The sequence below is a fragment of the Melospiza melodia genome, chromosome 2 (assembly GCF_035770615.1).
Source record: "Melospiza melodia melodia isolate bMelMel2 chromosome 2, bMelMel2.pri, whole genome shotgun sequence".
NCBI classification, from domain to species: Eukaryota; Metazoa; Chordata; class Aves; order Passeriformes; family Passerellidae; genus Melospiza; species Melospiza melodia.
This window is the reverse complement of record NC_086195.1, coordinates 113829673-113843881: the sequence shown is the minus strand read 5'-3', so window position 1 is coordinate 113843881 and position 14209 is coordinate 113829673. Positions and strand designations below refer to the sequence as shown.

The window sequence follows — 14209 nt, the reverse complement described above, 5'->3', positions numbered from 1 at the left end:
ATACATATAATAATTTAAAGATAGTCCCATCTGGAAAAAAAAGAGAAACAGTGCAACTTTCTCATTTTTTATGACACTGCATCAACTGAGGGGGAAAAAGCCCCAAAACAAAATTAAATGGTGCAACAGGGAGAATTCTGCTAAGTGATAATGAAAAAAAAACAGATAGATGAAGCCTGGGCTGGAAACCCCATTTAAATTTCCTCTGCACTGAAATAAAACTTACCAAAGGGAAAACTGGAAATCTGCCTGTTGTAGAGGGTTCCTAACTGGTTTTTCCAGCTGGCAGATTTCTTTCCTGTCTATGCAAGGGACATACAAATATAGGAAATGACACACAGAGTCTGGATTGAATGCATTCTAGCCTCCAACCAGTCTTTTTTTGTCTATTCTCCTTCAGACATATTATATACAAAAATAGGCAATTTGCGCTACGGGGGAGCTAAAAAGCCCTCTTTCCATTAATGCAATTTCCTAGCCTGAAAGACTGCAAGCTAAGAACCTCAGAGAATAATTTCAGATAATTATCAAGATTTTCTAACTTTTATTCTTCCCTGTGGCAAATTTTTTTAGAGCTGAACTGAACTGAACTGAAGCTGATGCAACCAGATGAATGGAAATTAGTAAACGAGAAAGTTTGTAGGATTCATTTGTGGGGGTTGCAGACATCTACTTTTCCTTTGCAGCTGTTTTGGGGAGCAGAGGGATTAAGGGTACCAAATTGCTTTTAAACACTTTCCTCCACTTACTGTTGTCCAATATATTACATTTGCCATCTTCTTCACCAGAGTGTTACTGTGGGTGGTGCCCTTTTTCCCCAGAGTGGAAGGAGCATTAACAGTTAGTTTATAATGTGCAGCTGCTCCCCACAGACCATCAGCTAAACACATACAGGAAATTATATGCTACAAACAAATTGCATAGGAGAGCAACGCTGCTGAAGGCGTACGGCTGGGGTGGGTGACTGACAAAAAGGATGCAAGTGCATTACAGAGCATCCTTTAACAACCTTTTAATAATGAGTGCCTTTGAAAGAGAGGGTTACTGAACAACAACCCCCTGCCATGCACATTAGTCTTCCAGAGCGTGATTATTTTCCTCTGTCAGGCACTGACACAGGGTAGCTCAGCTGGCAGATCTTACCCTTCCCGGAGCACAGTATGCCATCCGCCGACTCGCAGAGACTTCTGCTCTCCTCCTCCGTCATGTTGCACTTCCTTGAGTGCTGGCACAACTTTCCAAACCACCCATCCTGGCAAATGCATCGGCCACATGAGCAGATACCATGGCCTGTAACGACAGCAAGGTTGGTTATGAGCAAGACAAGCAGAAACCTGTCACTGTGGTCGCAGCTTCAGACCTCTTCAGTATGAAGTGTGTGCTATGGGATAGAAAGACTGATAGGTGGACAGCACCCAGCATCCAGTACCCCTTTCCAGCAGGATGGACTTCCCCAGTTCTCTCCTTCTTCTGTTAAAAAGGGTGCCCTAATGATGCGCAGAAAACAAGTGAGGGATAGGTCAAGGAAACCCTAGAACGTGGGTGAGAAATAGACATTAGAAGCCATAACTCACGCTTTAAAGAAGGGAGGGGAAAGATAAAATAGAATTTTAAAACAATTATTTACAAAAAGGTTAATAAAAAATTCAAAATGTGTTGAATAATAAGCTAAGTAGAAAATTTTGCCAGGAAGAAGGGAAAAATGCCAACATATATAGAGAAGAATATAGGAATGGCAAATTGAAATAAAAGAAGAAATGTCTCCCTGCCAGAATCACATTTTTCAGCTTTGAATAATATTTCTGCATTAGAGACAATAATTCCTTAGCTAATTAGTTACCAGGGAAGCAAACACATACCAGTGACTTTTGCCCTATCCTATCTTCTATGTAGGGCAAGGGAGGAGAAATGAAGGGACTGAGATAATTTGGGAGCATGGACTGGGAAGAAGGGAACAAGCTGTAGGAGTATTTGGGAAAGCAAGGAGCTGTAGGATGCAGGGAAGCAAACCAGCTATTTAGTTTTCCTGATTAGTGGATTTCTCATGAGCCTCCAGTGCCATTTGCTTTTGTAAACTGAGAGGCAACACTGGTAAAAGGCCAGAGGAGAGACAAACCTGGTAGTTTGCTGAAAGTGAAATTCATTCAAGTTTACTGATAGTGAAATACCTTAAAACTTTCCATTACAAAAACAATGGGAGGTCCAAAGTCTTGGAGTTGTCCTTTTCAGCATCTAAATATTCAAATTAATTTTTGTATCCCAAAAAAGTGTTGATTTTTGAGATGTTTTTTATCATATTACATTATTGATGTCTATTATATTTTGATCCTATTTATCATATTAAAGGCTCAGTTAACGATGACAGTCTTATTATGATAGTATTTCTACCCACTTTTAAAAATTGATAACTAGCAATGATAAAAGATTGATGCTACTTGAACTTTTGTGTCAGAATGGGGAACAAGAACAACTATGTGACAACCCAAACTACAAGAGGTAGAAAACAAGCATATGTACTTTCTTATATGCCCCTTCCAGATAGGTGTCATGCAATTATCTACATGAACTAACGAAACTAAAGCTTCTGTCAGAGTATTTTTATCGATCTTATTTATTTTTAATTAATAACATAGAGATTAGAACTCAGATTAGTTTAGCTTATTAAGAGCAAAATATTCAAGTGGATGCCACTGCTGGAAAATTATTTCTGAAGATACAAACCCCTCTACTCTTTTAGCAGTGAATAGTAAGAAATCCATGGCAATTTCACTGAGAAAATAATTTTAAGGCATTTTTCTCTCAGTCATTACGTGTTACTGAATGAAGAGACTGATCATATCTGTAAATCCTTTACACAAGTCAAATAAAAAGGTAATGAATAATCTATAAATTTGCAGCAAACAGAGCTTGCAGTTTACCACATAAAATTTGACCGGCACTTTTCTGTAAAGGAAATTTCTCTCTTCCTTTAAGCCATATAAATCTTCAAAACATAAATTATTCTTTTGTATCAAATAATCAATTAAAAAAAATAATATTTGTTCCTAGTTGACACCAGCTTGGGCAGCTGCAGCTTTCTGGATGCCTCATCCACTGAGGTGGCAAGTGTACAAGTGTTCAGCCCACTGCTCGTTGTTACATCTAAGCTATCTCATGTGAGTGTGGTAGCCTGAGAACAACTGCTTTACATGGTCGAGTTGTGAATATCCTCCTCGCAAATCACAGAAGAAAGAGGTAATCTGAATAGTTAAATCAATATTTTATCATGTTAAGCAATTCATTTTGGCTGGAGTTGTTCAATTAGAGATTTTTCTTTACCCCTAACTATACAGATTAAGCATGTATATTGAGAAGTGTTGGTCTATCAATATTTCAGATCTAACAGAAAACGGTTAAAATCACAAACAAACTGCATTTTAAATGCTTATTCATAAAAAGCTATGTTAATGAACTTTAAATAATCAACAATATTTTAAAAATTTATCTCAAAAAATAAAGACTATGACATGCAAGAGGCAGAGGAGACAAAAAAGATGGTGCCAAATACTCTGTCCTTTTCCTTAGAATTATAACTCAAATAACCACAATATTTAAATGTGAAATATGAATTCACCAAAAAAGCAAGATGTGGCAGATTACTAGCAGGGGTTCATTATAACCCAAATCAGCCTGAACCAAACTGGGCACCATGATGAATTCTTTCTTGCCATGCCTGGAACTGAAATTGTGTTGTTGTAGGAAATTCTGGTTTAGGATTACTCACTCATGCAGCTGTTGTCAGTGTTCCCCAAAAACCTGCAGAATCATTTTATAATGCAAAAGGCACCACTACAGGGGAGCACAATGAAAAAGGGAAGCAATCATTACAGAGGAAACTGGTTCTTATATACAGACTAACTATTACAAACAGAGGATGTTCCTGAAGGGCAAACTGAGGCCAGACCCAAGAAAAATTTGGCATCTCAGGAACAGAAGTTTCTCAGACTAATACAAGTAATGTTTCTAATGTATTTTAAATAAATGAAAAATAAAAAGTTTTAGAAGTGTAATAAGAATATGAAAAATTGCAGCATTACATAGGATACCTGATATAGAACACCCAGAAAATGAAACAAATATTTTTTGCTGTATTTAAATAGGAACAGGATTTCAATTTCTATTTTTTCTTCTAAATCACAGAACCTTCCATTATATTATTAACAGAAGAGAATATTAAACCACATATATCTGCAAGAAATATTTCAAGGTGAGCAGGCTTCATTACCCTGCCCAAATATGCTAAACAAGCTGCTAAAAATGTTCTTTGAACACTGATTTTTATTTTTTGTTTTGTATTGAATACCAGAAGACCAGAACAGTTGTAACAACTGCAGCTGGAGAAACTTAATATAGATGTGAATTAAAATACTGACTTCTATTACATTTTCAAAGTAGGTCAGATAGTCTTGTCTAAGTTTAATGAAGGTGGATTGTGGCTCCAGTTTGAGTAACACAACAGTCAGGCAGCCCAGCAGCACCTTCAAGTGAAGCACTGCAGTAAAAAGGGCCAATGTCATTCTCACATCTACCTGCGTGGAGAAAAGTGAGGAGGAGCAAAATAAGAGCATGGATGAGATGGTGTTAACGTCCTGCAACTCTGTGATATCCATGTTTGAAGAGATTTTGGCAAGACCTGGAAGGGTAATAAAAAGTTCTGAGGAATTCAGAGGGTATTAGAACAAATATTCTCAAATCCCAGAGAAAGACAAAGCAAGAGAGAAAACCTGACACAGACAAAATCATGTAAGAAATGAACCAGCATTTCAAACAAGGGTGATGACTATCAGAACAAACTTTCAAGTGGTGCTGGCATGGGCTAAATTTCTTAGGAGTTCTGAGAGCATGGCCTGCTCAGAGACAGACTCTTGCTGCACAAAGTGCACAGAATTCAACACAGGGGAAGCATGGGAATAGTATAATGGCTATTTAAAGCCTAATAAAAGAGGTTCAACAGAAAAGCCCCTTTTGGATTCACAAAATTAATATCTATTAATCAGCTTGAATGTTAATGTACTAGCAATTTCTTTATTGCTCATTTGAGGAGAAAAATTAAATTAAAATGCTTTTTGCAAACCTGAATAATATTTTATGCTATCTGAAAAGCTAAACAAACTTAGTTCTCTGTGCATCTATGTAGTGTTGACTTTTCATACACCCACACAAATGTCTGGGTGACCAGGACATAAATCTGTAGTGCATTTAAAAAATTAGAAAAAATTAAAATTAATTTAATTTAACACAGAATATGCAATGCCATTAATACCTATACTAGCTGCAATCATCACTCTTGAATCTAATACCTACTTGTTGTTTCAAATTTATCTGTTTCTGCCCCTGGATGTGCCTCAGAGCTAGGATTAAACACAAGGACAGAGGCACTAAACCATTCACTCTCCTCTTAGAATTGTCAGAATAAAACCCTGATTCACATCAGCTTTATTCCAGTTAAAATATGAGTTCTCCACTATTTAATACCATAATTTTCACCTTTGTTTGCATCAGTTTTACTCAGTAAACGCATATGAACCGTTGGTTGGGTTTTCTGTATTTTTTGGTTTTGGTTTTGGGGTTTTTTGCACCAGGAGAATAAATTGCACTTTTCAATAACAAATACATAATAAAATTTCTCGATTATGTACATACATACATATATATATATATATATATATATATATATATACACATAGATAGATAGAGTATATCTATCTATTATATTCACTATCCATATATAGTACTGAATTCTGCTACAATTATATGTTCTTCAGTTTCCTCTATCAAAAGAATATGGTCCCTGCTCCAAAGACTCTTTGATAGAACAGATGAAAGAGTTGTTGGACAGGATATAAACTTTTATTTAGCAGGGTAAGAACCTCAGAGAAATCAGAGGTTCAATTCAGATGCCCTGTGGCATTGGACATGCCCTGAGGCATCAAGGACATCCTCATGATGGCAGCAGCCAGACAGGCACTGCTGTGTCCTTGTGGAGCCAAGCTGGGGTCAGGCAAGGGCTGTCTTTGGAATCACAGGTGATAAAAAATGCTTTAATTTAGGTGGCTGAAGACTTTGAAATTATGTGCTGTATAGTCAGAGAAGCCATGGTAGACTCAGGAGTCATATTTCTAAATTCTCAGACCAGTCAGTGCCAAACCTGTCTTTGTTTAGGAGAGTGACAGGTATTATTTTTTTTTCTTAATTTGTTTTTTACATATATTAGAGATTTCTACAAATGTCTTATGTACTTCTGTTTCTGTGGATCAACATTAGTGCAAGAAATGAGGAAATTGTCTGACAGCAACTGTACCATACTTAGCTTTGCTTAATCAAGCATATAATTAATCATAGCTCTCTCATTTCTATGGTTATGGTCTTACTGGTCCTCATAAGAACATGATATCTGAAAATATCATGCTTCTGCTCCACTGAACAGATCTCAAAAATAAATGTCATTCATGATTTCTGCAGCATGGACCTAGAATTTTCATGCAAAAGAAAGATTTTACATTTCCTGTCATATATTTTGTATTCAAAAAAAAAAGGAAAAAAGGCAGACCTTCCTCTGAATCCAATTATTTAGACTGGCTGGATAGTAATGAAAATTTTATATTCAAAGGAACATGGCAATAAGGGGCAACTTATACCAGACTTTGAGAGGGAGCTTTAGCATTGTACATCCTGGTGATGACTGAGCAATCCTAGAACCCATCGCTATAAGAATGTGATATGGAAGTTTCTGGCTCAGATTTAAAAGTTCAAATCATTGGAAAGCTGGGAATTGTGGCTTAAGGTAGATGTATGCCTTATAAACTCCAGATTTTCCCTTGTTCTCTGACAATTCATAGAGATAACATTGGAAATATTAATACTGGTGCATGGATGAAAATGTGTAAGTAGGTTCCAGAAGAAACCCCAGAATGAGATCAAATGACCTACATTGATAACCAACAACACAGTCACAGGAGTAAACTAAGGAATGTATTGTTTTGTCAAAATCAGAAGGTCTGCACTCTCACAGAACAATATGTCATGATGACTTGGCAGAAGCGTGTGTGCTCAACAACAAGAGATGTCAATGCAGACACAGAAAAAAACTTGTGTCATTCTTTTCCTCATAACCTCAACAAGAACAGCATGTCACAAACTAAGACTGTCAAGAACTAAGAATGTCAAAAATCAGGAAGCACAGACAACAGGTACCCGACATGCCTCAAGTTTACAGAGATAAAAGTAAGAAAAATTGTGAGTCAAAAGGATCACCCTAACTTTTGGGTCCTGAATATATAATAGATGTATTCAAAGACCAGTTTTTTATTGTTGGTTGAGAAGAAATAAAAAGTCCTACCGAAAACTTGATGGGTGGCATCTCTTATCCATGTTCTGTGTTGCACACAAGGAATCCTTACCAAACTGCTATATGCAGACACTTTGATGCTTGTATTTGGGCATGAGAATGCAAGAGGATGAAATCAACAAAAGATGTGTCTGAGTGGGGAAAATTAATTTACTAGTGGATTTCCTAAAAGTAATTTAAAAAAACCCACTAAATTCTCCTCCCATAAAATCTCAAGCAGAGTTTTTGCTGAGCTGTTTTCTTACACTTCGAGAAGAGAGAGGTGTGAAGGCAAATCTCTGTAAGGAGTGAAATAAAAATTACCTCAGCATTTGCTCCAAGGATAAGTCAACTCCTCCAGCTTCTGGAAGCCCTTTTAGTACAACCAGAATTTCAAACTAATGATAACTAAAGGCATTGGTATTAACAAAAAAAAAGATAATCTGCATTTACTCTTTGATGTGGCATGACACAACTAGATTCCCTACAGTGTTAAAATTGCAGTTTGGTGATGATTGTATTTTTATGTGCTCTGGCCAAAAAAGTCATCACAATGGAATTGCTCACTTGAAAATAAAGAGATCAGACTTAAAGTATTCCACTGTCATGAGTGACAAAGAACAGGTTTACTGGAATGACCAGTCTTAGTTGTTTCTTATTGTTAAAGACAGTGCAAACATTTATAAATAAACATTAAAAGGCCTTATCAAAGCTAATGTTCTTATTGGTGATGTTCTTATCTTCACTATTTGAAGCACAGAATGATACATTGATATAATACACAATGGATACATCCATAGGTAAGAGTCTTGTTACCTATACCTATCTTGTTACACAAGTTACCTGTTACAAGTTTAACCCTTTGCTAGTGATCCTAGTTTCAACCAACTTTTTACTGTTTTTGTTTGGTTTAGTTTCGTTGCAGAGTTTTTGATCAGCACAATTCTACAGGAACTTGTGGTATGCAGAGGACCCCAAATGTTTTGTTTTGTTCCTTTAATGGCCGCTACTTGGCTGTGACAAGAACTCACAGCTAGGCCAATAATCATCCAGAGAACAAATTGAAGTGAATGGAATTAACTTCTCAGAGGAATGAGAGAAGTATGTCTCACCAGGTTACAGGATGGGTAAATATCAAGCCTGGTGTAAAAAAGCAACACAGAGTTGCCAAAGACTTCTGCTGGCAAACGTGATTCTTTGGTCATGTGTGCACTCCAAAACCATTTAACTTGCACATGAAGGACTCAAAGAACCAAGTAAAGCCAAAGGAAATGTGATGTTAAATACTTTTGTGGAACACTGAAAATATTAAATAATCAAAAAACCTGAACAGTATGGCAAGGGCCATTAGGTAGAATATATCTATCTCAAAAAGGCTGCATGAGACACCTTCTCCTGTCTTAGCACATTAAATCTACGTACAGAGGCACAGAAAAAGGAACATGAAGAAAGACCTGGAAAGCAGGTCAAGGAGGGTGAGTCTCCCTCTCCACTCCACTCTGCTGAGACCCCACCTGGAGCTCTGTGGTCTCTAGTACAAGGAAGACATGGATCTGTTGGAGCAGGTCCAGAGACTATCCCTAAAAATGATCAGAGGGTGGAGCACCCCTATTATGGCTGAGAGCATTGAGATTGTTTAGCCTGGAGAAGAGAAGGCTCTGGGGAGACCTTACTGTGACCTCTCAATGCTATAAAGGAGGAGTGTAAGAAAGACCGAGAGAGATTTTTTTTTTTTTTTACCACGGTCTGTAGTGACAGAACAAGGGGTAATGGTTTTAAACTGAAAGGAAATGGGTTTAGCTGACACATAAGGAAGAGATTTTTTATTATTAGGGTGTGGAGACTTGCAACAGGTTTCCAAGAGCTGTGGATTCCCCACTCCTGAAAATGCTCAAGGCTAGGTTGGATGGAGCTCTGAGCAGCTGGATCTTAGTGAAAGGTTCCCTGCCCATGTCAGGGGTGGTTGGAGTAGCTGATCTTTAAAGGTCCCCTTCAACCCGAACTGTTCTGTGATTCCATAATTATATGAATCAATTTCTAATAGCAGAGCGCTGTGAAATCTATGCTGAGTCCTCCTGCAACCTCTGTCTTTGTGGAGACATTAAGTCTCTATTCTTGGTACTGCATTGATGGACAGCTGAATTTTTAAGCGAATGACTCACTACCATCATGCAGAAACATGGCCATGGGATCTCATTCAGTTGTACCCTAATTTATCATAGCTTTCACCTCATGTCTTGCTATCGTTGCATGGACAGCTGGTCTGGAAAGCAAGCTATTAATCAGTCTCTGCTGGCTGGAGAAGGCCAGTAACAATTCTCATTCAAACAATTTTGGTTGTCACTCACATTTCTCAGTTCAGCATGCATTTAACCTGTAAACACTGCTCTTCCTTCTTTGTGCTTACAGGCACTCAGTGCTCACTGTCAGACCCCACACAGTCCAGCTCTGAAGACAGATTTACTAGCAAGGGCTTATGTCCTTACTGTGATTGCCTAGGCAGCAACAGTGGTAGAAAAATAGCAATGAAAAGAGGACAAGGAAAGATAAAAGAATAAACAGTTCAGCAAGATATTTCAGGAAGTTCAGCCTGAGACAGAAGCATAGACAAACCCAAAAGAAAGAGATGGAGATGTAACAATGTAAAATATGAGTGATATAAACAAAAGAGAGATTTTTAGCATGGATGATGATGAATTTTATGTCCCAACTATTTAACATCTAACAAATATGAAACAGATTTTCAGTGGGTTTTTTATGTCTTTTACACAAAATTAAATTTCAATTTTTTTTTCTATATACTCATATTATTGAATTACTCTGAATGCTGTAAACTATTTTTATGGCTAGTTAGATACTCAAAACAAAATTTTCTATATATGTCTATATTCTGCATGGCAGACACCTTGAAGAAATATTCCCTGTAGTCAGAATTTTTTTATGTACATGAGGAACATGAAGGAATACATTATTTTTCCTACAGAGAAATAAGGAATACAATACAATGTGCCATTGTTCACACAACAACTTTGTTAACATGTGGAATCAAAGAGTCATTTTAAAAACAAAGCACATAATAACTAGAAAGAGAGCATGAATGATAAATATTATTTGGCTGCTTATAAAATACCGTGTGGTATGCATGCACTTACATATCCAAAACTACCTTGAAATACTGCTAAACACCAACATACTTTACTGAAATATCACAACGTAAGGCTTTCACTGTCAATACTAAAATAAACCATCTGCATCTACAATTACTATGACACTGTCTCTCAAGCATTTTACATTCTTTCATAACATATTTTGCTACTTTTTTAGAAAACAGGCATATCACTGTTAGTGAATACAAAATATTTAAAAGTTTTTCTGGTCATCAGTACCTTTAGGTTTATTACAACACCCTCAATAAAGCATCACAACTAAACACAATGTAAGGCTACCTAATGTTTTAGGTTTTTGTTTAAGTGTCTGATGGAACTGATGGAATACAGCAGTTCCATTTATGTGTTAGCATACCTAAAGTCTTAAAATAAATATTTTCTAACATGTTCAATACTTCTAGTACTTGTTTTTAACAAAAATCTGCCACCTTATTATCAATGAATGATGTAATTATTCTATAGTGATATTATTCTATAAAATCAAGGGGAACAGAAAGCTATATACAGTTAAGATTTAGTTCTGTTGTGCTGCTAAATTCTGCTATGTTATGTGATATTAAGCAAACACATACCCCCACAGACATCGCCATCTGCATTTTCACACTGTCGATCATCACATTCACAGTTTTTGCCATGAACTCTGTTGTCTCCTGGAGGGAAACAAGTGCATTGGCCACACTCACATCTCCCTGTAAGAATAAATAATTGTTAGAGTCATGATTTCAGGAAAGTAAAATAGATTGAATAAACCCCAAGTTCATGCTGCATCCTGACCCCAAAGACAAACTACGAGTCACGCTGCATTGATTAAAGTATAACTCATAAACACAATTAAAAACAAACAAACAAACAAACAAACAAAATCATAGCAAAACAAAACTATTCCTCCTCCATGGCAACCAGATGGAAAGTATATCACTGTTATAATCTTAGTGGAAATGGCAACAATAAGCAATCACTAGCACTGCATGTTTTTCATATCTGAACTTAGCATAACTGAGCTGGCCCATGCTTATCTGCATAATTAACCTCTATAGTTGATCTAAAATATTTAGCACATATCTCAGAAACACCAACACAAATGTGATCAGAATTAAATAGTCTATGCACAGAGCTATCTAAGATACTCTCTATTCATGTAGAAGAACAATTCTTCAAATACCTGTCAAGCTTTTTGAAAGCAAAATCCCTGCAATTTTTCTTGTCTAGATCTGAGGAAATAAGCACAACCTCTGTCACAGTCTTCCCTTCCATCAATCTATTTACAGGAGAGCTCCCCAGAGCTTAAAGGGACAACAGATTTATCCAAGTTCCCACAGATTTCACTCCAAAACCCTAAGGGCAGAGTACAAAATGGCCAGATGTGGAAAACAATGAAAATTAATACATTAAAATTTATAAATTAAAAATAATTAATTAAAAATTAATATACAGAAAAGTCCTACACTGAACATATCTGAGACCAATTCAGTTCAGATAATGGGCCCTAACTCCTAAGAGTTTGTCTCTGTATGTTGTTAAATTATTTTATGCAATGCTAGGGAAAGAATGTTCTAAAAATGGCACAAATCATGGACCAAACTCATACATTTCGGTGGGCTTGGGAAGGGATATTTTGTGTAAAAAATGGCCACTATGGAAATGGACTAGGAAGCAGAAAACCTGCCCTTATTGATTTAATTTAGTCACAGCATCAGTGAAACTCAACTTGGGCCTGGTCACTGCTCTACTGAGCCCTACTCCCAGCATAGTATTGCTGGAAAGTAAAAAAAAATCTTCCAAGTGCAGCCTTTCATTATGCAACCAGAGAGGTCACAACACACTCCACTAATTTTTTCCAGCATTTGCTGAAATATTTTATTGAATGGGAAAGGACTGTTAATGAAAACCTCAGTAAAGGTTTTCTAACTGTAGGTGTCATGACAGTAAAACATTTTAGGGTAAGGTACTGACAAATGATTACTTCCTTTCCCAACTTCTAACCCTTATTTGTTATATTTAATTGTGGGGTTTATTTTTTGGTTGGAATTTTTTTTTCTTATTTAAAGAAAACAGTACAATTAAGTTGGAATAGGGAGAAATCTTTTTACTCGTGAAAAAAAATTCTAAGCTCATTTTACAACTTCTATACTCTTCATCTACCCAAGCCTCAACATACATCTCTGCACTTCCGAGCTGACATTTTATGCACCAGGATTCAATCTAGAAGGACATAAAGGGCAAGAATTTTAGCAAAGACATACAAAAGAGAATTAGAGTAAGTACTTAATACCTTTATTATATGAATGAAATGAAACTATGTTTCATTGTCAATTATATGAGAATACTTGTTTCAGAAAGAAACTTTTTACTGTAAGTGCATCTACTGCATCATGAAATAGAGTTGTGCTTAGTAATAATGCCAAAATTTAAGATATGATTGCCTACAGAAAAAATGATGCTATTGGTCTGTATTCTCTAGGCTATAATTATTTGTCAAGGACAGCCACATTAGAAGTTGGAAAAAAAAATCCCTAGCGCCTAAATATACTGAGAATTTTATTGAGTCTAATTTGTCTCTTTTTATGCATTCACCTTAGGCAACCTGATCACTTTTGCAAAAGTGCCACATCAGCCTGTCCCAAGGAACAGTCAGGGACCTGCAGGCTGAGAGGCTCCTGATGAACAGGACCCGTCTGTTGTGAAGACTGTGACACAATCAAAAGAAGAATCTTCAGCAGTGGTCTCCTGGCCAGACATTGCTATAATAAGGATGCCTGAAGACGTTAAAATCATTTTAAGCCATCTGCTTTTACTAGAGGGGTCTTCAGAGATGGAAAATCCTCAAGAGGAATGAGCAAAGGAAGGTGCTGCAATGAGGATCCTGCAGGTTCTGTAATGCTTAATTTAGTAAGTCAGAGTCCAGTGGCTGGTCCCTTGTGCTGCAGCGGGAACAGGCTCCTCTCAGTCCCTGCTGCAAGTATATTTATTCATTTTAGCTAATGTGCAACAGTTTCACCAGCAGAAAAATGGAGGGAAGCCCATCCCTAGACAGATTGAGCACATTTTTTCATGTAGGAGATACAAGATCAAAGGGAATTTAGGCCCTACTTTCTCAATCTGTGCCTCTTTTTTTTTTTTTTTTTTTTTTTTTGCCTGGCTCTCACCTAAATTACACCTAAATATGGTTTAGATCATCTGACTGCAGAATTGAAAGTGTCTTGAAAATAGACAGAAACTTCAGTCAGCAAGTGCGCTGGAAAAGGATTTCTTTGAGTTATTTCTTTATATTTAAATATTCAAAAATAGAATTATAGTATTTTATTAAACTGCTGCTGAAATTGATACTCAAATTATTAGCTCCTTTATTTTTACAAACATTTCAAATTCAGCATGAGAAATTAATTTAATGGTGTCACCAAATAAATGCCACCTTGTACTGGCTACAAAAATATTCTGCCTCCAAAAGTAGTGAGATTTTGGTTAGATTATGTAAAACAGGCTTACTCTAAGGAGATAATTTAACAAAGAATTAAAGTCCTATTGCTTCTGAACATCTAACTATATAGTATGTATCTGCTGCTGCAATATCAGAAGCCACACCTTATTCTGTGATCTTCTTCTCCTAGCTATTGTGATAAAATACTTGCCAAACAAATTCAATCATGCAAAAGTAATTTGAAGCTCACATTATACT

General features: G+C 36.5%; 1 protein-coding gene across 1 annotated transcript in view; it reads right to left on the bottom strand.

Annotated features, from left to right (window-relative positions):
• Positions 1–14209, bottom strand: part of ITGBL1 (integrin subunit beta like 1) — a 123732-nt gene that overhangs the window by 6051 nt on the left and 103472 nt on the right. Inside the window, exons 8-9 of the mRNA XM_063149616.1 lie at positions 11106–11222; positions 1144–1290 (exon numbers count right to left, since the gene is read on the bottom strand). Of these exons, the coding sequence (XP_063005686.1) occupies positions 1144–1290; positions 11106–11222 (264 nt within the window). The remainder of the gene's footprint in view (positions 1–1143; positions 1291–11105; positions 11223–14209) is intronic.